Raw genomic sequence first — 25,259 nt, forward strand, 5'->3', positions numbered from 1 at the left:
ATCATCACATGGTGAACCAATGACTGTTAGTTTGATTTGACCGCAATCAGCACCGAACATGTACATACAAATCGGTGATGCTTGAGGGGCACACGTTGTCTGGGGCAACGCCGATCGATGTCGATGTGTTCCCGACTGTGTGCCACCGTGTGCTGGCGGGCCAAGATAAATGTAAGAAACTAATACATATAATAACAAATTTGTTCATCAAAGTCGTTGTAGTATAGTGGTAAGTATTCCCGCCTGTCACGCGGGTGACCCGGGTTCGATCCCCGGCAACGGCGATTTTTTTCTGTCACTGAATCGTGTCGTCGTGCGTGCTCCTTCATTTTATTTTTATTTAGTTTAGTATTGTTCTCGCGGATGCTGCATGGCACATGCCTGATGCCTCTGTCTGAAGAAAAGCATCCCCGGCGACTCTTTGATCTGGCCATCTCCGCATCGCGATATCGACCGCCTGTGCACGACGCCAAAATGATCAATCGTGCCATCTGCTTCTCAGCTTCGTGGCCACTCGTGAACGGCGAACCTGACGTCGCACGGTGCGTCGAGCACTACGGCCTAATTTCATCGCACCGTGGCCGTGGAACACGCTCCACCTCCATGCCAACTTACTGTCTGTCAGGATCGTAGAGATGGGCGCCGACTTGCCTGCAGGTGCACGTATGCGCCACTGCGTACCCGCGGAAACTGACACAGAGGGAGTAGTTTATTTTTAAGCGGCATGTGTTTTTCCTTTATTTTTTGTCTCTCTTTGTTTCCCCTCACACACTCTTCTTTTCACCCTTTTTTTGAGCACTCTTCTTTTCCTTTTCAAGATGTGGGGCAATTATTGAAAAACTATAACTGGAGCCCTCTTCCGCATGGGCCAGCTCAATACGTGACAGACAATCTGGCCCACAAGAGGGCTGGACGTAATAAAAACAGGCAAACCCTATTTAGCGCCATAGGCGCCGGTTACACGCAAAATGTGCTAACTGGCGCCTGCAGCGCTCCACAATAGGCCGTCCCATCTAGAAACTCTTCATGAACATTTTTAGCTTCCGTGATTTTTTTAAAAAATCGGTGAACTTTTTTGAAAATCGACGATTTGTTTTTAAATCTTTGGTTTTTTTTAAGATCGATGAACATAATTTAAAATCCATGAACTTTTTTCAAAATCAGTGAAATATTTTTCAAAATCGATGATATTTTTTTCGAATTCTATGAACTTTTTTAAAAATGATGAACATATTTAAAAAAATCGGTGAACTTGTTTTCCAAATCATTGATTTTTTTTTCCCGCAAATCTGAGCTTTTTGAAAATTCTGTGAACTTTTTTCGGTTTTTTAATAACCAACGCACTTTACATGGGCTGGCCCACGAAGAGGGGCGCTGCAGGCGCCCGTTCCCCTAGTGGCGCCTGAAGCGCCACATAGGAGGTCCCATAAAAACATGCTATTTACGCGAGAGCTAAAAAAAATTACGGCCCACCATAGTGACCCGCATATGCTTTACGCGCAGAGAGAGCATACTGGAAGCCCACGTTCAGACTAGCTAGCCAGCGCACGTGCCGTGCACCAAAAATGGCCGAGGAAGGCAGCCTAGGCAGGCACATCGCCGCCGGTGACCCCATCCGGCCGCCGCGGCTGGAGGATGCGGGCCTGGAGGACTGCGCGCTCCCGCCGGAGTCCATCGCCGAGGCTTTCTCCCTTGCGGCGTTGGCCGTCTCCTCCCGCCTCTCCCTCTCCGACGACGAGGACGAGGACGGGGGAGATGCCCCCCTTGCGCCTCGTGGAGGCTGCGTGGAGGACGCGGGACCCACATGCGGGGCCGTCCCTGACGCCCTTTCTGGCGCAGTGGGCGGCAGCGAGGGCGGCGCCGACGAGGTCGTGGTCGTCGGCGGCGGTGGCGGAGGAGGCAGCGACGAGGTGGTAGTCGTCAGGCGCGGAGATGAGGAAGATAGGGTCGTTGTGGTCGGAGAAGAGCTGGGGCAGGAGAAGCGTTGCGGCAAGGGAACCAGAGAAGGAGAGCGGCGGAAGGAGGAGGAGGAAGAGGAGGAGATGGTGGAGAAGGCCATCTTGATGGAAGATTTCGCGTGAGCTTTGTGAGCTTTTCCTTTAGCCTGATGTTATTTCCCTCGTACTTTGTTGTTCGTTTAACCTGTAATGTAGTGAATCTCCCTATGAGGAAGGCAAGACTGGATTTATCTCAGATGTAGTGTTTGATTGTAAGATCATTACTAATGTAGTGTTTGAATTTAAGGTCGAATGACAGTATGTTAGTCTCTTGTGGCAAGCTACTTAGCATCAATGGTATTCGATTTAGTGCACCGCTGATGATTGTTGCTGTTTTCCTGTTCGATTGTTCAAAGAAGTTGGTGATAAGCTGTGAATGCAACTGACATTATTGGCTGTCCTAAGGGGAAACGTGCTAAGTTCACTAGCAGGTTAGAGTGTGGTTAGTGTGCAGGGGAAAGGGTGTACGAGTACATACATATAGCTGAGTAAATAGTTAAATAGCTTGAAGGATTTTTCATTGTATAACATGCTGGAAGATAAGTCACTGAGTCATTTCATTTCATTGTTGTGCCTATAACTTTGCAGCCCTGCAGGTAGCTTTCATGCTCAATCGTCTTCTCTACAACAAGATGAACTTAATGGTTCAAGTAATGATAAATGATTTCAGCTAAGTCATCTAACAACCTGTGCAACATAGATTGTGTGTGTGTGTGTGTGTGTTTTGCAACTGGCGCTTTTGATTGACCATCACGCTTCCTGGTAGGATTAGCCTGTTTCTCAAACATCGATATATAAATTTTGATTGGGTCAGAGATTCACAAAACTACCACTATTTGCAATTGTTAATATATTTGAAATATAATCATATGTCCATCTAGTCCTGTTTATGAGGTTTATGAGCTCTACATCCATTTGCTTCAGTGTTCCAACTTCCAAGTTAAGTCCTTGACCTGATTACTGGTGACCAACTCGCATTAAGTGGGAATGAGCGATTCATTTATGTGATCTCAAGTGCTTAAAGCATCTGTGATGCAGATGTTTGGAGAGGTGCTTAACAAATGATGCCCATCTTTTCTTGCCATCCAGGACAGATGCTAAGTTATTATTGTAGCATCGACACTGGTGCGCACTAGCGTTTAACAGATACTCCCTCCGTCTCATAATATAAGAACGTTTTTGAAGCTAAAGCAGGTTGAAAAACATTCTTATATTATGAGATGGAGGGAGTATTTGTGTGTATAACTACCTAACTAATAGAAAATACAACTACCGAAGCACCTATGCTTCTTACTTGGGTACATGATGATATGGCTATAATGTCCCTCTGTAAGCACCCTGCAGAAGAATGTTTAATCGCGAATATCCTTCATACCGTGCTTATAATGTGTTTCTTATTTGATGCCATGTCAGATCCAGTGGCTTCTTCTAACATTTGCGTAGTATTAATTCATCTGGTCATACAAAACACTGGATATTCTTCATACCGTGCTTATAATGTGTTTCTTATTTTGTTGATAATAAAAAAGCAATAAAATTTGGACAAGATCAAATATGTTCTTACCTGAAATGAATGTATGTGTCTGTCACAGTCTCACAGAGTCACTCACCTTCCACATAGCAGCAGTGCTGATATGTGGATCGTGGATATGGACATTAGGTGCTTAAGATGAGCTGATATTTGGATTGTGGATATGGATAAGGTGCTTAAGATGAGCTAATTGGTTACCGGGGATTTCCTTGTTCCATGAACTGAAACTTCATGAGTAGCATGCAAGGGGTGCTGGCCTGCTGGGAACATTCCACACCTCTTAGCCTCCAGCTTATAGACGGCATATAATTAGACCATGTTAAGTGAAGCTTTTGCCTCATTGCACAGACCATCTTGTGGACAGTCTCTAGTGCAGTCACGGGGAGAACTGACACCCCTGAATTGGATTTTGTTAGATGCTTGTGAAACCATTGAGACTACAAACAGAATCTCCACCTTGTTGGCAGGCATACAGGCTTGAGAAGTTGCTCGTTGAGCTTTCTTGCATCAGAAATGCCAAAAAACATTGCTCCCAGGTGCTTATCAGATAGTGGAGCTAGCACATGCAACATACTCCCTTCATTCTTAAATATAAGTCTTTTTAGATGTTTCACTAGAAGACTACATACAGATATATGTAGACATACTTTAAAGTGTTGATTTGTTTATTTTGTTTCGTATGTAGTCTTTTAGTGAAATCTTTAAAAAGACTTATATTTAGGAACAGAGGGAGTAGTAACCCATGCGATGGGAAGAACAAAGATACAGTACAAAATAAGTCGATCGAGTTCGAAATACAACTGTGCAGAGAAACGAGTCCCTCATCAGTACATCACTGTAGCTGCTTTGATCAATCTGTGCACTATATCCACCGCAGGCTTAGCGTGGAGCATTATTGGCCAGGATCACGAGTGGTACTGCCTGCTAATGAGGCCAAGAAGCCCAGCTTAAGTTGTGCTGCTGTGTAGGCTGCATTATTGTCCTTGCGTTCCAGGTGTGTGTTCAACTTCAATCAGTTTTGGCCGATGCTCCTCCTGCTACAAGGTACGTACTGGCCTCTGTGTTGCCCGTACCTATTGGATTCCTCTGTTATTCGCACATGACATTTTTCACCATCATTATATTTTTGAATATGTGCTTCTTAAAAGTAAAACATCCCGAGACCCCGACCCCGGCGTCCCTCCTCAGGCGACACGGAGGAACCCCAGATCCCCGCCGCCGGCCGACCCTCTTCCCTCCGCCCCCCTCGCCGCCGCCGAGGGCCACTGCCAGGCAGGGCCGGCGGCGGCGGGGCCTCTACTCGGCCCGGCTCCCTGCTCCATAGCCATGGCGCGGTGGCTACGGGGCTGTTGTGAGCTCCGTCCGAGGTGTTGCTTGCGGGTGTGACGGCCAGAGGTCTCGGTTTGTCCCGATCCCCCTCCCTGGATCTGGATCTGACCGGTCGGGACCCGGGCATGGCTGCTGGCAGGCGTGGTGACGCCGGGTCTCCAGGACCGTTGGGCAATGCGGTAGTGCTGGCGCTTGCGTTGGGGGCTCGGTGTGGTGGCGGCCAACGACAGAGCACAACATGAGACGTGGAGATGCGACGGTATTGGCGGGGACGGCGGCGGTGTCGTGAGGCGGGCTGGTGGCGGCGCTATTGAAGGCGGCGGCGCGAACTACCGTCCAGATTGGTGGCGGAGCTAGGATGGTGTTCCTGGCGAGCAGCGAGCGCCCGGGCCACCTCTGGTCTATGTGGCGAGCGGCGGTGGCCTCCCGATGGTGCCAGTGTGGTAGTTGCCTGCGGCTAGGTGTTGGATCGTCGAAAGGCTGTTACTTTGGAGTAGATGATAGCATTCGATGGCGGTTTTGGCCCTTGCTGAAGGAGTTGGGTGGTTGCGGTTCCTCGGCCAGGTTGTAGGTGTTTGGTGGGTGGCGTTTTTCCTTACTGTGCGGCCTGTCGGCGGTCCTTGGCTATGCAGCTACAATGGCGAGGCGTTGTGGTGGCGGCGATGCGATTCGTCTTGGACGACGCTGCCCAATTCCTTTGAGGTGTGGAGATGTGCGATGATCGGATGAAAATCTTGCATGGCTCTTGCCGGGTCGGCGGCTATGGCGCCCGTGGGTGTCGTATCCCTCCTTGGAGGCGTCGTCGAGGTGAATTCATCATTTCCCTCGCTTGTGTGGAGTTGGTTGTTGTCTTCGGGCGAAAGCCTTGATTCAGTCAGATTGGCACGATGGTGGCGTTCTCGACGTCGCTCCTCTGTTGGGAGCATCGTGTTTCGAGACACGGCCTCGTTCCTCACTGCTCTCCTTTGGTGTTTGACGTGGTCCTATTCTGATTTCCGATGGCGCTATGTAAGGTCTCGTTGGTGCATTCAAAATGGTGTATTTTTTGGAGCAAGTCCTGCCATTTACCTTCCACCTCCTCTTCGGCATTGAGGGTGGATGGTGCGTCGACTAGCGAAGTTATGTGGGAGTAGCTGGTCTTTAGAAGATCCATTTTGTCCAACGCCGTCCGTCTCGAGCCGCGCGACAAAAATGATGGCCAAACGCGTCGATCCATTTTCAAAACGCGTTCGCACCGGCCCATTTCCGACCCAAACGTGGGACTGAAATGCGTAGGCGCGGACGCGCGCGCCATCTCGGTGTCCGTCCTAACCACCACGGTCAACATTATTTATGACGGCCGCCCTCCTTAGGCCCACGCATCAACGTCCGCGGTCAGGTTTTTTTTAATTCGAGCGTGCGGTGGGTTGCGCCTCATCTGCTTTCAGAACCCACCCGCCCCCATCTCGCCACCTCGTCGGTGACCAAACCCTACCCGCGTGCCATGGCTGGCTCCTTCCAAAACAAGGGCAAGGCCCCCTCTATCCCCCCGCGCCATCTCCCCGGCGTCGTCTTCCCGCCGTCCTCGCCAGCGTGTCGACGTCCCGATGCACCAAGCATGGTGACACCGGAAGCACCTCCTGCACTGGAAGACGGAGCACGTGCGGGCGGAGCGTGTCGAAGGCCGTCGGCTGATGGAGCTGGAGAAGGAGGCGGAGGAGGAACGACGGGAGATGGAGGAGGATGAGCGCGCCCGTGCTGTGCTGCCATCGCCACCAGCACAGCCCACGCCGGCAGGTCAGACGACTGAGGCGCAGGCAGCTACGCTCTGGAACACGGCGTTCCCTTGGGCTGGCCTTGTGCCTACGCTGGTCGACCTCACTGGCCCCGCCGCCGCTGCCGTCGCCTAGGGCTGTCTCCTAGTTTAGTTTTTTTATGTTGAATTAATGTAATGGGGACGCGTGGACTCTCGTCGCCTTCGTGACTCGCTTTTAATGTTTAATTATGCTTGTTTGTTATTTTCGTTCTGGTTTTATTTACTTTTTCACACGCCGGTAAAAATGAATCGAATCAGTGTTGGACGGACGCGTCGATCCAAACGTTGAAACGGACATTGGCGTCCGCCGGATCGATTAGAACGAACAAAAAACGGATAAAATGGCCGTTCGTTTAGGCTAAACGCCCCGTTGCAGTTGCTTTTATTTTACATGCACTGGAGTGTATATGGTCTGTTCATGGCCAATGTTGATAGCATGGACGGATAGCATTGTCACCCACGGGTGGTGGAGAACCGCAGAAGGAAATGCAGTGTCTAGCCATCCTGCAACAGTTGCGAGCTGTAGCCATTATTGTCGCGAAGGTTTGTCTGATGTGAGGTGGTCTTGTCATCTCAATCTGCAAGGGCATGTGAACAAAGATAATAGATATGTCGAAAATATGGTAGGGAAGTGTTGCACAGTTTGTGGTGCAAAATTTTGGTACGCATCTCGTGAAGCTTTTCCCTTGCAGGCATGTATTTCCTGCTCCATGCTTGAGGGTGACAGGGAGGGAGCAGACATCTCCACGACACTCAAGAGCATGGAAAGAGAATGCAATGCCATGGCCAGCACAAAAGGCATAGAATATTCTTAGTGCCATGGACAAGAGCATGCTTATGAATGATTCTGCATCCTGGAAAGATAATTATGCCAGTGTATGGTAGCGATAAGGTAACCCTACAAGGAGCACCCCCGAGATCGGATCCAGTCCACCACCAGGCTTGATCAAAGCATGCCATCTTTCATTCTCCCAGATTCAAAATTTAAAAAGATGTAGTTGCAACTCTGGTCATGGTCATGTTGTTGCATCATTCATGGCGGGTTTAGCGGCTGGAGTGGAGATCTACTCCCAAGTTCGTTCCAAACGAAAGCCAAAGACCATGCGTGTACCTTAAATACGGCTGCCTAGTTGCTACCGTGCTGCCCTTTTAATAACGGAGATGCCAGATCTCCCTGGCCTCTGCTCACTTTTACTACTACGCACTACTACATGGCCAGATGTGCATGTCCCTTTCCAGGAAAGCTGAGATGGTTGATTGGGGTTTGCTTGTTCTGGCGATAAGGATTCATGATTTTCTGGGTCAACACGTAAAACTGTGAATCCTTGATAGTAACTCTTATGTTTTCACTTGAAATTCTCATATTTCAGACCTCTGTGACTGTGAGCATGCACCGGTTATCTGATCTGCAGAACGCCGTATTGATTGGGTAGAACACGTAATACGTATATCGTTTGGTTGGTGCAGATCGCCAGCATGAAGCTGACTCACTCTTTGTCCTGCTGCAGGCATGATCTTCTCTGGAGCACTTCCATTGTGTGTGGTCGCAGTCTGAACAGAGTTTCTTTTTTTTGTGCTTCCGAGTATGAAAAAGAAGGGTCATATTTGTCAATTCTGGCGGTCTCATTGGTAAGACAGTGTCGTGATTTTTTTTATTTTTATTTTTTGCGAGGGGACAATGTTGTGAATTTAACTGCTAGCACACATTACTCTCCTCGTGCATTAAAGCTCTTCATCTTCTCTGTGGCCGGATCGGATCTCGCATTCAATGAACTCTCAGTTTTCTGCAGAATGTGTGTAATAAATGGAGATGATCGTGAGAAGTGGCCGAGCAACTGAAGACTGACTGGCAGACAGACACAGGTATATCTTAGTATTTGCCAGAACTGTCTTGATGATTACTTGATCCAGGTCCAGGTTCGAGCCGGTAGCACTTGCCCGCTTTGCTCGCAGCACGTGATTTTACTCCACCCAGTCGCAGGTCTGCATGCGCGCGTACGAGAGAACCCGATCTGGATCCCCGGGGAATGAAGCTCTGCATCTGGGTTCCGGCGATCGAGATTCGCTCCATCTGGGCCGTCCATCTAATTCCCTTGATCTGATGTGCGGAGGCAAGCATGACGATGAAGCTCTGCTGGGAACCTCCTCTTAATTCCCTTGTCTCTGTAGCTCCACATGTGATGTACTAGTACGGGTGATTTGACAGGAACTCACATGGTCCGGCCGCAGAGATCCTCCTGTCGCTCAGTTCAGTCAGCTGGCCTCACTCCGGCTTTGCCAGTGGTAGTTTGTGGGCGAGGAGCCTCGAATTATAGGTTGTTTTTTCTTTCGGCTTTCTTCTTTGTGGGAGTGATTACAAATTATACGACTGCTATGTTCTTGGCGCTTTTTGGCACTAGACGTAGATGGTGTTTCCATAAATATATCTGCCGTGCTGCGGATTTGGCGTGGATGCAAATGTTAGGCTAGCATGGCAAGGGCCCCCTCGTGATAGTCGGGTGGCAGTAAGGTCCTACCTTCAAAATACAGTACAAACAAGCCGGTGATGCTGCCATGCTGGACAACGGCCGAGAATTTGACAAAATTGCCGAGCACCACGTGGGAATGGACAAAGTTTCTGGTGGTCCCACTCCTACGGCGCCTTAGCGGTGCAATCTTGTCCATCTCCGGGAGTCGTCCAGCTCACGATGAGCACAAATAATGGTGTGTGTAGCCGTCTAGGGCTGGAATTTTGAATCGAAACTCGCAAGCCAAGAGCATCTTCAACAAGTCGTTCAAAAACTGCTCTGCGTGTTTAATTATTTTTTTTAACGTTGGACAGCTTTTGCAAAATTGTATGCGTGCAAAATAATTTTAGACACGCATTAAAGAATGTTATCGTGCGTAGCAAATTTAGGACGTCGCATCCCACACGCTTCATAAGTTGCACTCTGTTTTTTGGACGTGTGTTTTTGAGCATCTCCAAAATCAATGTTGGTCCCGACGCATTAAAAGTGCTATACTATATGCTAAATTTTTTTTGTGCGTGAAACTTTTGTGCGCGTGTTGGAGTATCTACAACGCCCCTCAAACGCCCCCGGACATGCCCGAACGCCTCCGTGGACACTGACCGATCACGTCTCAAATAATGGATTCTACATTCGGATACCTTTAATTAGAAACCTCGGATCCATATTATTACATGCAACGTAAATCTAATAAGACATGAAACACTAGCCGACTCACGGGACTCGATCTCTCCCCGTCTCCCATGCCCTACTCTTCCTCGTCGGAGCCCGTAACCCGGATTGTGCCAGTGGACGTGAGGTCGATGACGGATCCTTTCTGGAAGGAGCCGACATCCACCACGACACGGTTGGGGCGCCCGCACTAGTGCACCCTCCGGGGCGTCGAGAGTGTAACTCTGCCTCTCGAATGTTGGTGCACTTACGATAAATACCCTTTTCATTGTTGTCATCTATAGAATGTACCAAGTGTTTCATGGATGCAGTTTGATGATCTATTTTGATTTGTGAAGAATAGTGTGTCCTATAAACATATTATGTATATTAATTGCGTACATAATATGTATATTTTGTTTTTTCATGTCTGTAACAAGCATAAAGATATACAATGATCTAGCTTGTGAATTACACTAGTCGAACCTAATTTGAATCTGAGCACATTATGTTAATGAGTCAAGCCGAGCTAGCTTGTTCTCTTTTTTCAAATATGCACGCTCTTTCCATTGATAGAAGAAGTTAGAAAGATACAAAGTGGGGTACATTTGACGTCACGTATGCAAATGAGGAATTACGCTCTACCTAGAATAGCGGGACATAGGTGCCCATCCCAATACATCATTAGTCTAACTATCAGCCGAAATGTTGTTAATCCTAGTGGCGTGCTCTCTCATAAGAGTGGTTGGGATCTTCCAAGTGTAAGGGTGATAAAACCTAGCACTAAATATTTCCCTAGGTTAGAGAACAAATTTTTATCAAACCAGCAGGAGCCACCTAGCTCCGTGGGCCTCTTTTGATCCATAAAAATCACCGAAAAGTTTTGTTTTATTTTAAGAACTTTCATTTTTTTTTGCAAAAACGGTAATTTTACTAAAAACAATGTCAGTCCAGATTAGTTTCATTTGAATCATATAAAGTGCATCAAAATCATACAATATTGTAAACATGGATAAATATAACATGAATACTTTACAAATTATCGATACATTAAAGACGTTTCACCAAGCACTGGAGTTAGGCAGCCAACAAAAGGCGGCACGGAGGATGCAAGTGATCTACCAACGGAGGAGGGCTGGCAGCGTAAAAACCCTAGATCTTTTGAGAGTCACGAGAGACATACACACGTAATGGGAGGCTTTAAAACATACTCCCTCCGTCCCAAAATTCTTGTCTTGTATTTAGATACATTCATTTCTACACAAACCTAAGACAAGAATTTTGGGACGGAGGGAGTATAACATTAAAGTAGTACACTTACTTCATGTGGTTATGTTTTTAAGGTTACTTATCGATGCAAGCCCGGTACTAAACAAACTTTTTTTCCTGATAGTATTAATTATAAAGTGGATCGTAGAAGCCTAGAATGGCTAGTGAAATCGGGAACTTGAAAAACAACTCTATTTGAGTAGATATGATCATTGTAGTGAGTATGACGTTTTGGAGCTCAGCTTTCATGGAGGCTGAAATTTAAAAAAATTCAAAATTCAAAATTCCAATTTAAAAAATATCTAAAAACATATACAAGTAAACAAGGATGTTAGGTGTATGTGTGTAAATTTTCAGGATGAAATACATTGACATGCGATCTGTATAAAAAAGATAAATTATGATCTTGAAAACTGAATAGTATCATCTGTTAAAAAGACCTAGTTTTTTTTTTGCCCAACCTCCATTTCAATGTATTTTGTCCTGAAAATTTATACGCTTGTGCATTATGCCTTCATGCATTTGCCCAACCCTCAAGTTTGTTGTCAAAAAAAACCAAAGATTTTTACCTATTCATGAATTGCTAATTTTTTCGCAAATTTTACTTTATGAGGTGCACATAGAACCAAGTGTATCCGGATATATTTGTTAAGAAAATGTGTATGAGGGGTACTTTACCTTCTACGTACTGCTTGAACCGTGATCGACCATATGTGTATTCTTTAAGATATCTCTAGCCCATCAAAGTTCAAGTTTCGCATCATTTCTGCATTCGATAACTTCATAAATTTTAAAATGATATATCGGTTCAGTCATTTAAAGATGTTCATAAGGATAGAATGCACGTGTGCGCGTTCATATGAATTAGTGTATTACGCGTATATATGAAAGAGCTTGCGTCTGTATTGTATTGTGTTTATTTTTTTTTCTTAAATTAAACTTGTACCGTGAACAATTTGCAGAAAAAATAAGACGATGCGACCAAAACCACGTGCGCGCATGAGAAAAAGCCCTTTGTTCCCTTCACGAGCGGGGTCCAGGCAGGCAAGGGGCAATGGATGGAGCGCTGTTGTGGCACTCTCCCTACGTACGGCCTGGTGGAGTCGATAGAGTAGCTATGAACGGACGTGCCAAACCGCACTTCCGTTTCCGGAGCTTTTACTTTTACTTTTTTTTTTTTTTGCTTCTTCATCGTCCGTTATTCAGTTTGTTTAGTTGGATTGTCGATATCCCAAACAACTCCGTTTCTTTGCATGGTGACAAGTAATAACAGCCAAGCACATGGACTTTCCTAGTGGAAACGCCAGACCTTTTTTCAGCAAAAAAGAGGAAGAGCAAATGAACAGAATAAAGAAGCCAGTGGCTCCCCCGGAAGATCCATGTTGCCTTTTTTTCCCTTTCCAAAACGGAAATGCGTCACACGACGCGTTGTTCTTGTTGATCCAACGTCGTTTTGGAACGGAGCACGTAGGATGAAGACATGCATGCCAATCTTTGTGATCTTGTGGAGGACTAACACCGTTGCCCTCGCAGAGAATAACAATGCTGGCGTTGGTGTCACCGTTGAGTGGGGTCCACAGCACGGTCATGGGAGCTGGTGTAGGGAGGAAGAGAGAAAGAAGCTGTCACGTGGACGCGATCTCGTCTTTTGCACGTCCGAGTATACTACTCCCTCCGTTCATAAATATAATACCTTTCAAAGATTGCACTATAAAGTACATATGGATGTACATAGACATATTTTAAAGTATAGATTCACTCATTTTATTTTGTATGTAGTCTCTTAGTGAAATATTTTAAGGTCTTATATTTTGGAACGGAGGGAGTAGTATACTATACATAAAGTATAAATCTGCCAGCATCGGTTTCAGTGTTTCACCAACTTGCGCCTTCACTGTACAGTCATGTACAAGATCGAAGCTCTCTCTTCTTACAACAGCAGTTTCTTATTGTTTCTTAGGCCAAAATGTCTTTGGTTTACACTGCAAACTGACAACGAAAACTGCACACACCAAAAAAATAAAAATACTCGTGTCCATGATCCTTTATATAAATATATGAAAAATCTATACTATTAAAGGGATCTGCCGTCTCTCGTGATAGTTCGACCTCCAGCGATCCCCTCCTACGCTAAAAGTCGTCCCTCACGTACTTCCATCGATTTTTTCCAACCCTCCGAAAACCAAAAGATTCAACTAATAGTCATATTTTTCAGGATTGATTTTAGGCTTTTCCGTGAGTGTCCTTCCAAAGAAGGCGTCGATTAAAAATGTGTCTGTAACAACTTTATATGCATATGCATTATGCTCAAAAAATGGAGAATACTCCTGGCCAGGCCAGTAAAAGGAGCTCACAACAGAAGGTTTCCGACACGTGAATCTCAGTACGCACCGCTTGGTAATTCCGGCATTGTGCGGTGGGCATACTGCAAACCGCCACGCTGTCCCTCTAAATTTGGCCCGAGTTCGTTCGTTCGTAGCCTCCCCCCTTCTCACGTCACGTGTCTCTTCTCCCTCCTCCGTCCCTCCCTCCCTCTCCGCAATCCGAATCCCAGTTCCTCCCGTCGCCCCCGCATTGCGTCCGGCGCCGGCGAGTTTCCTCCGCCTCCTTTCCCAATCCGAACCCTCGCAGACCGCGGCTGCCACTGTCTTTTCTCTTTCCCGTACGTACGCCTTGTGCACCCGGGAGAATCAATCGTATCGTCCAGGCAAGGAGCGCCTTGCCGGCCTTGGTACGTTTCCCCCAATCCCAAGCCGCAAACAAGGCCTTCTAAATTCCGTGATTTCTCAGGCTGAGCATGCCCTCCAGCTCTGATTATCCTCTTTCTTTCTTTTCTTGGGAAAAAAAGTAGGAAAGCGGTGCAGGAAGTTGCCTTTCTTGGTTTGGTTTGGTTGGGTCCGAGGAATGGGGATGAGGATGCGGCAAGCCATTGCCGCGCTGGGCGTCGCGTGCGCCGCCGTGTTCGCCGTCGCCGCCGCCGCCGACCGTGGGCTCTCGCTGCGCGCCCACCGCGCCGTGGTGGCGGCGCCGGACGAGATCAGCCTCCTCAACAAAATTGCCAATTTCATGTGGCAGACCGACGGGAACTCGTACCAGCACGTCTGGCCGGTAACACACAAAACAAACCCCAGCTTTCTCACCATTTCTTTAACCAGCGCATCTGTTCTAGCTTCTACTGTAGTTTGCTTTCACCTAGTATTTTATTAGCTCTGCACTTTATTACCTGCTCGGTTGGTGGTTATCCTGGAATTCAGTACAGTATGACCCATGCACGAGGGAACTGAATTCTCTTGATTTAATTTATTAATTATGTTGCTCAAACTCCAAGACACATCTATGTGATGCTTCTTCACTATATCTCTACTTTTTTTTCCCGGATGTGTGGTGCTAATTTGGTGGATTTTGTGGGTGTGGTAGCCAATGGAATTTGGATGGAAAATGGTGCTGGGGTCTCTGATCGGATTCTTCGGCGCGTCATTTGGGAGCGTCGGAGGTGTTGGTGGCGGCGGGATCTTTGTGCCGATGTTGACGTTGATCATAGGTTTTGATCCCAAGTCTTCAACTGCCATATCCAAGTGTGAGGATCCAACTCTTTCCTTCGGGATTTTCTTCTTCTGTTCCTGCTGTGAAAGCAACAGTTCTTGCTGTACCTAAGCATTCATTTCTAAAGCTTTCTTCAGTGTGCGGTGCTGGAATGATTGGTTCATGTGTGCATTTAGTTTACCTCTTTTTGAGGTATCTTGCTTGTCATGTTGCTGTTGGAAAGTTAGACGGGCAAATCAATTAGGAATTATAATACGTATTTAAGTGTCCTATAAAGGAATAATTAATGCTATACTTTTTTGTTTGTGTCAGGCAGGCAACTTGTGATGTTGCTAATTATACATCCATGTGCAACAGATTACGCCTTTTTGCCTTTGTCTGGCCTACTTCTACTTAATTATAAGCCAAGCCTATGCTTTTTTTCCATTAAAAAAGAAGTAGCTACAAAGATGTGAAGGTTATACAATAATCAAAGCATTAACATGCAAATCTGAAATATGGAAGATCAGTGCGAATGCTCCTGCATTAGGGTGTAACTGTGTTTTTTAGATGGAATACATTCTATCCCATTAACCGGTAAGACCAGCAATGTAGTCTCCAGCTACCAAACCGAGCTTTAAGTCCGGGACACTATCTGGCTATTTGGTTTGGAACTCGTGACCTAAGCAGATAATTGATATACAGGTTGAAGTGCTCCTTCATTTCTCAGATTTTTTTTATACCAGTTATCTGGTCTGTGTCCTTACTGTCAGTGTACATCTCTGTTGTTTAGGAATTCATTTATGTTTACACATAATTACCTCTCTCTACTTAGAATTGTTGGTTGACATCGTTATAGTAGTTTAGTGCAGTTCAAAGAAATGTCTGGTTGCTGACTTGCTATGCGAGTCTTGCAAAAATATAATGTTGTAATTATAAGTATTTAATTGCCGGTACAATATTTGTTCAGCAAGTTTAATTAATATTTTGCATTCATTTGGACAGGTATGATCACTGGTGCAGCTGTTTCAACTGTGTACTACAATCTCAAGCTGAAACATCCGACTTTGGACATGCCAGTGATCGACTATGACCTGGCGCTGCTCATCCAGCCCATGCTAATGCTCGGGATTAGCATCGGTGTTATTTTCAATGTTATATTCCCTGACTGGCTGGTTACAGTTCTCTTGATAGTCCTTTTCCTAGGTGCTGATTAACCCCTAAACTGCTGCATTTAGTACTTTGGTTATCTAGTTCTCATGAATGACCTTTCTTTGCTTCTCCAAATGAAATTGTAGGCACATCAACCAAAGCTTTTCTAAAGGGTGTCGAGACATGGAAAAAAGAGACAATAATCAAAAGGGTAATCTTTCAAAATTATCTGATCATGTTTATAGAAAGTGATTTTTATTTATCTCTCCTTCTTTTGTTTGCCCCTCTTGTATGCTAATGGAACTATTTTCATTTCTTCCAGGAAGCTGCAAAACGATTGGAGCAAACCAGTAAGAAGGCTAGAAAACGAAGTGCTGTTCATCTGTCACCAAATCACAATATTAATGCTTATATTTTTCAACCTTTCAGGCGAGGAACCAGAGTATGCACCACTTCCTACAGGACCAGGTGCCGTAGCTGATGTAAAACCCCAATCAGATGAAGCGGTAAACATCTCATGACAATATACATGATCCATTGTATTTGTTGGAGACGTCATTCTCAAGAATTTGAACCTAGAAGTTCCCAATATTTCAGCCATCACTTATGAAGAACATTTACTGGAAGGAGTTTGGTCTTCTCACGTTTGTGTGGCTAGCATTCCTTGCTATTCAGATAACAAAGGTGAGGGTTGTGATACAAAATTACAAATTTAAATGGTCATAAAAATGCCAGCCTCATCTAATTCCAGTTTCTTACCAAGTCACTATTAGCTACTCCCTCCGTTCCTAAATATAAGACCTTTTAGAGATTGCACTATAAACCACATACGGATGTACATAGACATATTTTAAGTATAGATTCACTCATTTTGCTCCGTATGTAGTCTTATTGTGAAATCCCTAAAAGGTCTTATATTTTGGAACGGAGGGAGTATTTTTTAACACTGCCCACATTTGTTTGGTTATTTATGTTATTTCTGTTGCTTTTTTTTTGTGTGTCTTTCTAGCAAGCATTTTCTCTTTCTTGATTTTGCTTTTGTCTTAAAACGCACGATAATGTTTCTTTCGTGTAGTCTCACAAAATCTTTGTGATGGACGAGCATCCTTTATGACCAACTCATTCAGAAACAATAGGGATCAAGTCAATATGTACAGCCGATCCATCAAGTCATTTTTGGCAAGACATTTCAGGAACATCTTCTCTTTTCAGTTAATTTGAAAAAGAAACACATACAAATGCTATCACTTTATTGTTTAGAAACTACTGTGCTTGAACTAAACTTATACTCCCTTCGTTCCTAAATATAAGTCTTTTTAGAGGTTCCACTAGTGGACTACATACGGATGTATATAGACATACTTTAGAGTATAGATTCACTTATTTTGCTCCGTATGTAGACACCTAATGAAATCTCTTAAAAGACTTATATTTAGGAACGGAGGGAGTACTAGCTTTCTATATTTGACAGTAACACTTCAATGCTATGCTATTTTTCTCATATTTGCAGAATTACGCTCCTACTTGCTCCACGTGGTACTGGGTCTTGAACTTTCTCCAGGTACTTATATTTCTGCACCTGTTTTATCCCAGCTATACAAAAATCCATGCTGATTAACGTAGATCCTCTAAAACACTTGACCACTGGAATTTGTGTTCTAAATATCAATTTTATGATCAGATTTATGAATTACCTCATATGTCTTTATTGAACTCCAAAAAAATGTGACTACTTAAACTTAGAGATTCAAAGCCTTACATTGTCACTAGATCTGTGAGCTCAGTATATGTATTTTTTCCTACTGATTAACATGTGATTTAAGCTCCCAATTTTCTTTACCAATTTTTACAAAGTTATAATTTTGTACCACCTATATGGACCGATTTTCACTATAGATCTACTTCACTAATTCTGTTATTATAGGTAACGGAAGAGGGGTTGCTGTATTGTAACAATATTGACCATACACTGTCATAAATCTTTCTACCCATTTGCTGCAGATCCCGGTCTCTGTAGGAGTGACTATGTACGAAGCACTGGGTCTGATGAACGGGAAGAGGGTGCTGTCATCAAAGGGAGATGAGCAAACTACCCTGAAATTTCATCAGCTCTGCATATACTGCTTCTTCGGTGTCACTGCTGGGCTTGTCGGCGGTCTGCTAGGTTTGGGAGGTGGTTTCATCATGGGGCCACTGTTTTTGGAGCTTGGCATCCCTCCCCAGGTACACTCCTCGCCCCCAGTTTTCACGTTTATGCATGTCAACAAGCTATGCTTTGGCCATAAAGAATGCCTCCTTAACTGAAATCATGATAGGTTTCAAGTGCTACCGCCACATTCGCGATGATGTTCTCTGCTTCCATGTCCGTCGTGGAATACTACCTCTTGAACCGGTTTCCAGTTCCTTATGGTAACACTATCACTCTGGTTAACAACTGTTTCTTGGTAGTGCTGGACATATACTGAATCAATTTCTTGGCCTCTTCTTCAGCTGCTTACTTTGTCGCCGTGGCGTTCGTTGCTGCCATTATCGGGCAGCACGTCGTAAGGAGGTTGATCAGTTGGTTAGGGCGGGCATCGCTCATCATCTTCATACTGGCTTTCATGATCTTCGTCAGCGCAATTTCTCTCGGTACATTTTCCAACATCTAAGTGTGCCCTGATAAAATGTCCACTGTTTTTGAACTCTGAACAATGTTAACATAACCTGCTTTGCAATCTTCAGGTGGGGTTGGTATCTCGAACATGATTCACAAGATTGAGCAACATGAGTACATGGGGTTTGAGAACCTCTGCAAGTATGATGCATAGGATGCAAGCAGGCTTAAAGTTCATGTGCAGTCATTCCAGAAGGAAACCAGAATTAGATTGAAGATTCGACTCATAGGTGGTTCAGGTTTCAAATGTTTAGCCATGTAATCAGAAGGTAATCTAGCGCGCTAAAAATCGGAGGTCGCAGCTTGGGGTTAGAACTGGGCTACATGTTGGAGTGCACTTTTTTTCTGGAACTGATTTCTGAATTTTCAGTTTAAAGTCAATTCACCGTGCCTATCTCATTGTACCAATCTTGTAATAGATATAGTGAACTTGTTCTTATGCCCTGCAGAATATCATCCTAGATGTGCATTTTGTTGTTAGAAATTGTTGTCTCTACATGACATGATACTGGAAGTAGACTCAAACGCTCGGATGCACAGCGGGTGCAGAAGCACGTTTCTTCAGAATTCAACATAAGTATATCATTCATACCCACAATCCACATCACCAGACGAAATATTAAAGCGCCACTCATCACCAATAACACCGAGGCCCAATTCTTTTGCGAGAATCTAGGGGTTCTCTCACAATCTGAACCCTCTCCAGCTTCTCCCAGAATCTTTGACCCCCATTTGTTTTACAATCCTAACTAATTAGACCCTAACTAGATAGATTGTAAAACAAATGAGGCTCAAAGATTCTGGGAAAAGCTGGGGAGGGATCATATTTTGGAAGAATTCCCAGATTCTGGCAAAAGAACTGGGTCTGAGTGCTGCTGAAAACACTTGGCCTCTGTACTCCTCTCTTAATTTGGCATGGTTGCTTCTTCCAGAATCTTTGAGCCTCATTTGTTTTACAATCCTATCTAGCTTGTAAAACAAATGAGGCTCAAAGATTCTGGAAAAAGCTGGGGAGGGATCAGATTTTGGAAGAATATTCAGATTCTGATAAAAGAACAGGGCGTGTTTGGTTCCTTGGGTAGCTACAGGCTGCATTGCATCAGGGGTCCTGGATGAGCATGGCCTGGTTGGGCTGATGCAAGCAGGAGTAGAGATGGGTAGATGGGTGTTTGGTTCAGTTGCATCAGATGGCTGCAGCTCCTACATATTTTTCTGAATTTTGCTGAAATCGAGGTGACGAAGACGGCTCCAGACGGCGAAATCCGACGTGCGGCAGCGCTAGGCGGCCGAATCTGGCGTGGGGCGGCTTGACGAGGGCGGCGGCGGTGCTTGGTCGAGGACGGCGGCGGCGCATGGTCGAGGACGACGGCGCTAGGCGGCCGGATCTGGCGTGGGGCGGCTTGACGAGGGCGGCGGCGGTGCTTGGTCGAGGACGGCGGCGGCGCATGGTCGAGGACGACGCCGTTTGATCAAGAACGGCGGCGGCGGCGCTTGATGGTGGCGACGAAGCTTCGTCGAGGATGAATGAGGAGGGCGGCGACGGAGCTCGGTGGAGGACGGCAACGGGGCTCGATGGAGGACGGCGGTGGAGCTCGATGGAGGAGGAACAAGGACGGCGGTGGAGCTCGATGGAAAAGGAAGGAAAGAACGAGGCAACGACCTGCATGCGAGCTACGCAAGAAACTTACGTTTCCCTCAGCCTGGCTGAGAGGCCTACTTTTGCATCCAGCGGACCAGGCTCAAAAGACCATGCAGTGTACCAAACATCTGATTTTTGCAGGAAACATGCAGTGCGGGGAACCAAACACCCCCCTGTACTCCTCTCTTAATTTGGCATGGTTGCGCTTACATCCTTCCAGAACATTTCAGCATCATCAGATATCTTGTAATAATGTAACTACTGCCGCCCTAAGATCTTTTGGTCATGATTTCCTACATATCACATTTCTCAATTTGCATTCTCAAAGGAGGCAATGCATGGGCATGGCAACACGGCAAAGAGTGCCAATTTGATGCATTATAGGAAACTCAAACAGATATCATTGTAACTAACAGATGTTACATTCTCCTTTTTCCTTTCTGAAATGTATTGCCATACTTCAACTTATATCCTTGTAACAAAACATCAACGCACCATTCTGAAGTTTCTAACCCATACCGAAGATTTCTAAGAAGACTCATGTTTACAGTAGCACCAATTTAGGGGATGCTATGAACAACTTTATCTAAATCGTCGGAAGACAGTCGAGATAGAAGAGAACATCGTATGCTAAAGATAGAGGGGAAACTGTAAGCTGACAGTTACTAGAAGCATGCTTGAAATCATTAATCAACCATGCTCCTGTTACCATGACACTCGAGCAAGGCGTTGTTTTTAGCATCTGAAGTGATTTACAGTTTTTTACATGAATAGATCATTGTGCGGCTGCCCTTCAACTGTCTTGGACCAGGTTGGTTGGCTCACTCAAAACATACTTGGGCAGTTCATATTTAGCACCTGAAATGTTAATAGCTATGGTAAACTACCTGAACCAAAGTTGAAAGAGTGGGAAAAAAAGGGAATCAGATGAAAAATCAACCTCTTTCATCATAGCATAGAGTCAGGTCAGCATTTGAAACAATCACGCCCGCACTTTCCACAATTGCCTGTGCAAGGGCTACATCAGCCTCTGACGCAGCACGAAGGGCATCCCAAATTTCTGTAGAAGGCTTAAATGGTTAGTGCAAGGATTGTGCAAATGAGCAGCTAAGAGTACTATACATAGCACAAAAAGAAAGTGTAGATCAAATAATAATCTAAAAGGAAGCAAAATTATGTAAAGACACACGACAGAAGCAGAAGAGCGAGAAGTACCCTTCCGACCACCATAGTGAGGAGCTGTGTCCCAAAACTCATCACGCATCTGCCTGAGCTGGGCAATTGTGATCGGCTGGGGGTGCTTCCAGGGCTTAGGCTTCCTGACTTTCTTCGTAGCTTCTGCATAATTGAAAAATAAGCCACATTGTATGAGATGACCAGTGAAGCCTGAATACGTATTCACAGTTAAAAGATATTAGAGTAAATTCAGTGCAAGACAAAAGACAAACAGCGCCAGTTTTTTCGCTCTCAAAAACTCATCTCTATGTAACAGGAACATCCTTGTACAACTTACCATTCGATGAAAAGTTTACCTTTAAATTTTAAGGCATCTTTCCTAGCCTTTTTCTCATTGCCTTATGTGTCTACCACAAATATACACATTACATATGGCGAGTAGAATATTTTTACCACCAACAAACTAACTTATAGGGACTAAATAAGTAAATAACATAAATCAAAATTAATCTGTGCCAACAACTCACAGTTGCAATTAATCAAATATTGAGTGGACACAATATTTGATCCATGCTATGTACATGAGATGACTAAAACACACATATGTATATAATTATGTTATTTCATCTAATTATTCAAGATTAGACATTGTCAATGAGTAGTCAGGCATGTATTTAATAGATCTATGTGAGGTCATCAACTATCTAAAATACTGGCAAGTGGCAAGAACTAAAAATTCCACAAATTACTGTGTACCATTTTCAACAGACACAATATGATGCACCAGGACTTATATAATACTACCATCATGTTCCAAACGTCACTTGCTTCTTCTTTATCAAATACCAAGCCCCACAGAATTGTTCAAAACATAATAGTACTCTTAGCAGTTTTGCACAACCTAGTCCTTGTGGATACATTTTGTCAGGCTCCAAGCTGATTAGGCTAACTAAATAACCACCCATATTCTTCAATAAACGTTGACACCATTATGAGTTTACCAGACACTAAGCTATTACTTCTAGCTGAATACATAAAATGCAACTCTACTCAACTGTAATGAACAAGGAAACAAATCCTGTATAGTTACAGCTTTTAGTATCCAAACTTGCACAAAGGCATGCCTCTCGTTTCAGGATTCAGGACAATAGAACAGGATAAAATATATAGCATTCCCTCATGCATTGTCATAATAAACAACCACTACATATCACAAAAGTAAAGCAGAAACCTTCAAAGATACAGAAAGAATGTCAATCTCACCCCAAGAATGCAACAAATGTTAAAACTATGTCTTCCTGACTGCTATTCTAACCAATTCGTTCTGTTCAGTACAATTATATGGACATAAAAATTTTGCGTCATGTAGCAAAGCATAATTGTGCATGCTGTCGGATCAAGAAACATTTGTCACACACAGGAAACTGGAGACAACAAAAAATTCTCTTCAGAAAAGACAAAAGACAGTTTGGCCATCCATGCTTAATTTGGACTACCCACAAGTTCAACAAGTCTGTCACAGCTAACAACTTTGGAAGATCCAAATCCAGTTACATCTTCATGTTGGCACACTGCCAACAACTTTGGAAGATCCAAATCCAGTTACATCTTCATGTTGGCAAACTCACTGATCATGACCTCCTCTTCACCAAACTATGATTAACGAAGTCAGAAAGTGTGTGTCCTATAACATCTTCCACACGTTATGCACACTGGGAAACACAATGTATAAGAAAGGAAAGCAATCTACACTCCTGTCGCCACTCAATAGCACAATCGAATTCAGCAACAGCACTCCCTAGTTACACAAGGGGAAGCAACTCCATCTTCCCCAAGAATCCCATCCTCGCAAACTAATCATTCAACAAGGAAATCCGCACAACAAATGATCTCATTCACTTCCCCGGTGTGCATAAGTTTCACTCCTGCAGTTTTTACCGGCTAAACTCAAACCCAAATCACAACTTGACCAATAATCCCTTTCCATCAAGGCGCCACTCAAATCCCTGCCGAGCCCTTGAGCAACTACCCACACACCAGTAGCTCGACTTGGATGACCTAGCTCGATTTGGAACCAAGAATTCAGTTCCTGCCAAGCACGGCTCGACCAGGAATCCATTCCCATCACACAACTGACGACACCTACACCATCACAACGCACGCCTTCTAAAGGGACCAACAAATCTTCAAACTCCAAGAACCCAATTCCACGAGTCGCACAGAAATCTTGTCGCAAGAGCCCGATCCTAACCGGGCGGATCAAGCAGAAAGCGAAGAACAGGAAGGGAAATCTGAGGGTTTGGGTGCTTGGATCGTGGAATCTTACCGCCTCCGGCGGCTCCGGCGCCCTTGGGGGTGGATCCTACGCAGCCCATGAGAATCCTGCTTCTCGGTGGTGAAGCCGTGGTGGACTGGAGGGCTTTGGGGGAGGCAGCCCTGGCTTCCGAGCTTCTACGGAAGAAAGGAACAGAAAGCACCGGTGGTTTACTGTATATATCCCCTTTCCTAAGCTCTCCTGTCTTCGTTTATACAGGAGTATGATTTTACTTTATTAAATCACACCTTGCTTATATCAGAGGAGAGAACATCGGATACAACACCACAATAATAGAGTAACTAAACCCATTAACACAAAAATGACCCTAGAAAAACAGAGCTTGCAATATGACTCGAAATTCTTGCTCGGTAAGAACGCCGCAAGATATCCAATACGGCTTTGTATTTGTCTGTTCGTTTTTTCGTAAACTAGAAGCAAATTAAGGAGCTTTGCGGGGGTACGGAACGTCGTCATGTAGGACCCTAACACCCTCGGTCTATCGAAAACTGAAATAGAGCCTAAGTATTCAGAACGGTCCGCATTATTTCGGTGTCAAAAAACAACCTCCTTCTCTTCGCTCACAGCACTATCGCCATCCACCCATTCTGTGCTTTTCTTTTTCCGCCTCGCATGGACCCATCCAAAAAGTTATTGAAGCCAATGGAGGTGAAGGATGTGAAGAAGGTGCCCGCCTTGAAAATCAACTCAGCGGCATGACAAGCCCACCGCCTCAAAGGAGTGCTATAAAGAGAAGTGGTATATTTGCCAATCCAAGACCATACCCTCACGTACTTACAAGTTCGTAATATTACTTACCGAACATACCATCCTTTAATCTTTTGTTCTCTTCGGTGGCGTGTGTCAGCTGAGTCTTTAAACTCTAAATTTGGCTAATTTGTTCTTGTTTTTCCGCCTCAAGTCTTTTGTTTTCATCAATACTTCAGAATAATGAACGACAACTGGCATCTTTCTGTGATTCGGCAACTGACCTATAGACCAGGCCGCTTCCAGGTCTCTTAGCAACTGACCTATATACCCGGCTGCTATAAAGTACACTTTCGTTTAGAAGGATAAGAGGGCAATTGTGAACATTTTTGAAAGTAAATTTCTCACCATGTGCTTCTCGTGTGAAACTTTTATACTTGCTCCAGTTCGGCCTTCACAGCCTTGAGTTGTGTTCGGTGCATCTCAAGGTCTTCGGACAACTTTTTATTTTCATCCCTCGTGGTCTAAATGTCATATCGACAAGGTTGTTTAGACCCTCAATTCAGCCATACAGACCGACTAAGGACCGGGGGCTAGTGTCTTGAGATTTGTACACGATTGCCAAAATCTAAATACATACCTTAAGACTTGTCGACATACGATTGGCAACTCCCTCAAGTCCTGCTCGGGCAGCTCCGAGGTGCGCATCCACTAAACTCAAGGCATTAAACTCATGTTCGGAAAATTTAGGATGGCGCAGTGATTCTTTCCGACGACGGTGGTTCATTACGCTCCCAACTTCAGAGTTAGTAACCGAAACCTCGTCGTGATCCTTAGGAGGCTGGTTTGCAGAAGGAACCTTCGCATTACCCCCTATTGTCGATGAGGGTGGTTGTGTTCGGTCCTATGAAATATGGCAACACGTGTAAATACATGCCGCTGATCGGAAAAACAATGCATGTAGTCATGAACATGAATTCATTACCTCTTGGCGGGGGGAGCGGTCGAAGTGG

The 25,259-nt window shown here is 44.8% G+C and overlaps 3 protein-coding genes, 1 long non-coding RNA gene and 1 other non-coding gene across 8 annotated transcripts; 4 read left to right on the plus strand and 1 right to left on the minus strand.

Annotated features, from left to right (window-relative positions):
• The first annotated feature begins 212 nt into the window (after positions 1–212).
• On the plus strand, positions 213–284 carry TRNAD-GUC. Its single transcript has one exon. It is a non-coding gene; the product is annotated as a tRNA-Asp (tRNA).
• Positions 285–1,524: 1,240 nt separating this feature from the next.
• LOC123395364 lies at positions 1,525–2,311 on the plus strand. Its single transcript, XM_045090354.1, has one exon. It carries the CDS (start codon positions 1,566–1,568, stop codon positions 2,079–2,081), a length of 516 nt encoding a protein of 171 aa, XP_044946289.1. The 5' UTR covers positions 1,525–1,565; the 3' UTR covers positions 2,082–2,311.
• A 1,888-nt stretch (positions 2,312–4,199) lies between these two features.
• On the plus strand, positions 4,200–9,073 carry LOC123395365. Of its 3 annotated transcripts, XR_006609713.1 has the most exons (5): positions 4,200–4,572; positions 8,023–8,081; positions 8,161–8,281; positions 8,443–8,515; positions 8,634–9,073. It is a non-coding gene; the product is annotated as an uncharacterized LOC123395365 (long non-coding RNA). The 3 variants fall into 3 exon arrangements; XR_006609714.1 differs by lacking the exon at positions 8,023–8,081 and having other exon boundaries at positions 8,628–9,073; XR_006609712.1 differs by lacking the exon at positions 8,023–8,081.
• Positions 9,074–13,548: 4,475 nt separating this feature from the next.
• Positions 13,549–18,893, plus strand: LOC123395537 (sulfite exporter TauE/SafE family protein 3). Of its 2 annotated transcripts, none has more exons than XM_045090551.1 (13): positions 13,549–13,810; positions 13,928–14,187; positions 14,497–14,656; positions 15,607–15,807; positions 15,900–15,964; positions 16,076–16,103; positions 16,183–16,259; positions 16,351–16,437; positions 17,264–17,314; positions 17,755–17,976; positions 18,069–18,162; positions 18,244–18,384; positions 18,478–18,893. In XM_045090551.1, the coding sequence occupies exons 2-13, from the start codon at positions 13,984–13,986 to the stop codon at positions 18,561–18,563; spliced, it is 1,416 nt and encodes a 471-aa protein (XP_044946486.1). In that variant the 5' UTR covers positions 13,549–13,810; positions 13,928–13,983; the 3' UTR covers positions 18,564–18,893. The 2 variants fall into 2 exon arrangements, with proteins under 2 accessions (XP_044946486.1, XP_044946485.1); XM_045090550.1 differs by having other exon boundaries at positions 13,931–14,187.
• A 1,585-nt stretch (positions 18,894–20,478) lies between these two features.
• Positions 20,479–23,717, minus strand: LOC123398058 (ubiquitin domain-containing protein 2-like). Its single transcript, XM_045092569.1, has 4 exons — positions 23,551–23,717; positions 21,264–21,386; positions 20,989–21,108; positions 20,479–20,906 (listed from the first exon to the last, which is right to left on the minus strand). The coding sequence occupies exons 1-4, from the start codon at positions 23,597–23,599 to the stop codon at positions 20,842–20,844; spliced, it is 357 nt and encodes a 118-aa protein (XP_044948504.1). The 5' UTR covers positions 23,600–23,717; the 3' UTR covers positions 20,479–20,841.
• Positions 23,718–25,259: the final 1,542 nt, after the last annotated feature.

This window comes from Hordeum vulgare, chromosome 5H (assembly GCF_904849725.1).
Source record: "Hordeum vulgare subsp. vulgare chromosome 5H, MorexV3_pseudomolecules_assembly, whole genome shotgun sequence".
In the NCBI taxonomy this organism is placed as follows: domain Eukaryota; kingdom Viridiplantae; phylum Streptophyta; class Magnoliopsida; order Poales; family Poaceae; genus Hordeum; species Hordeum vulgare.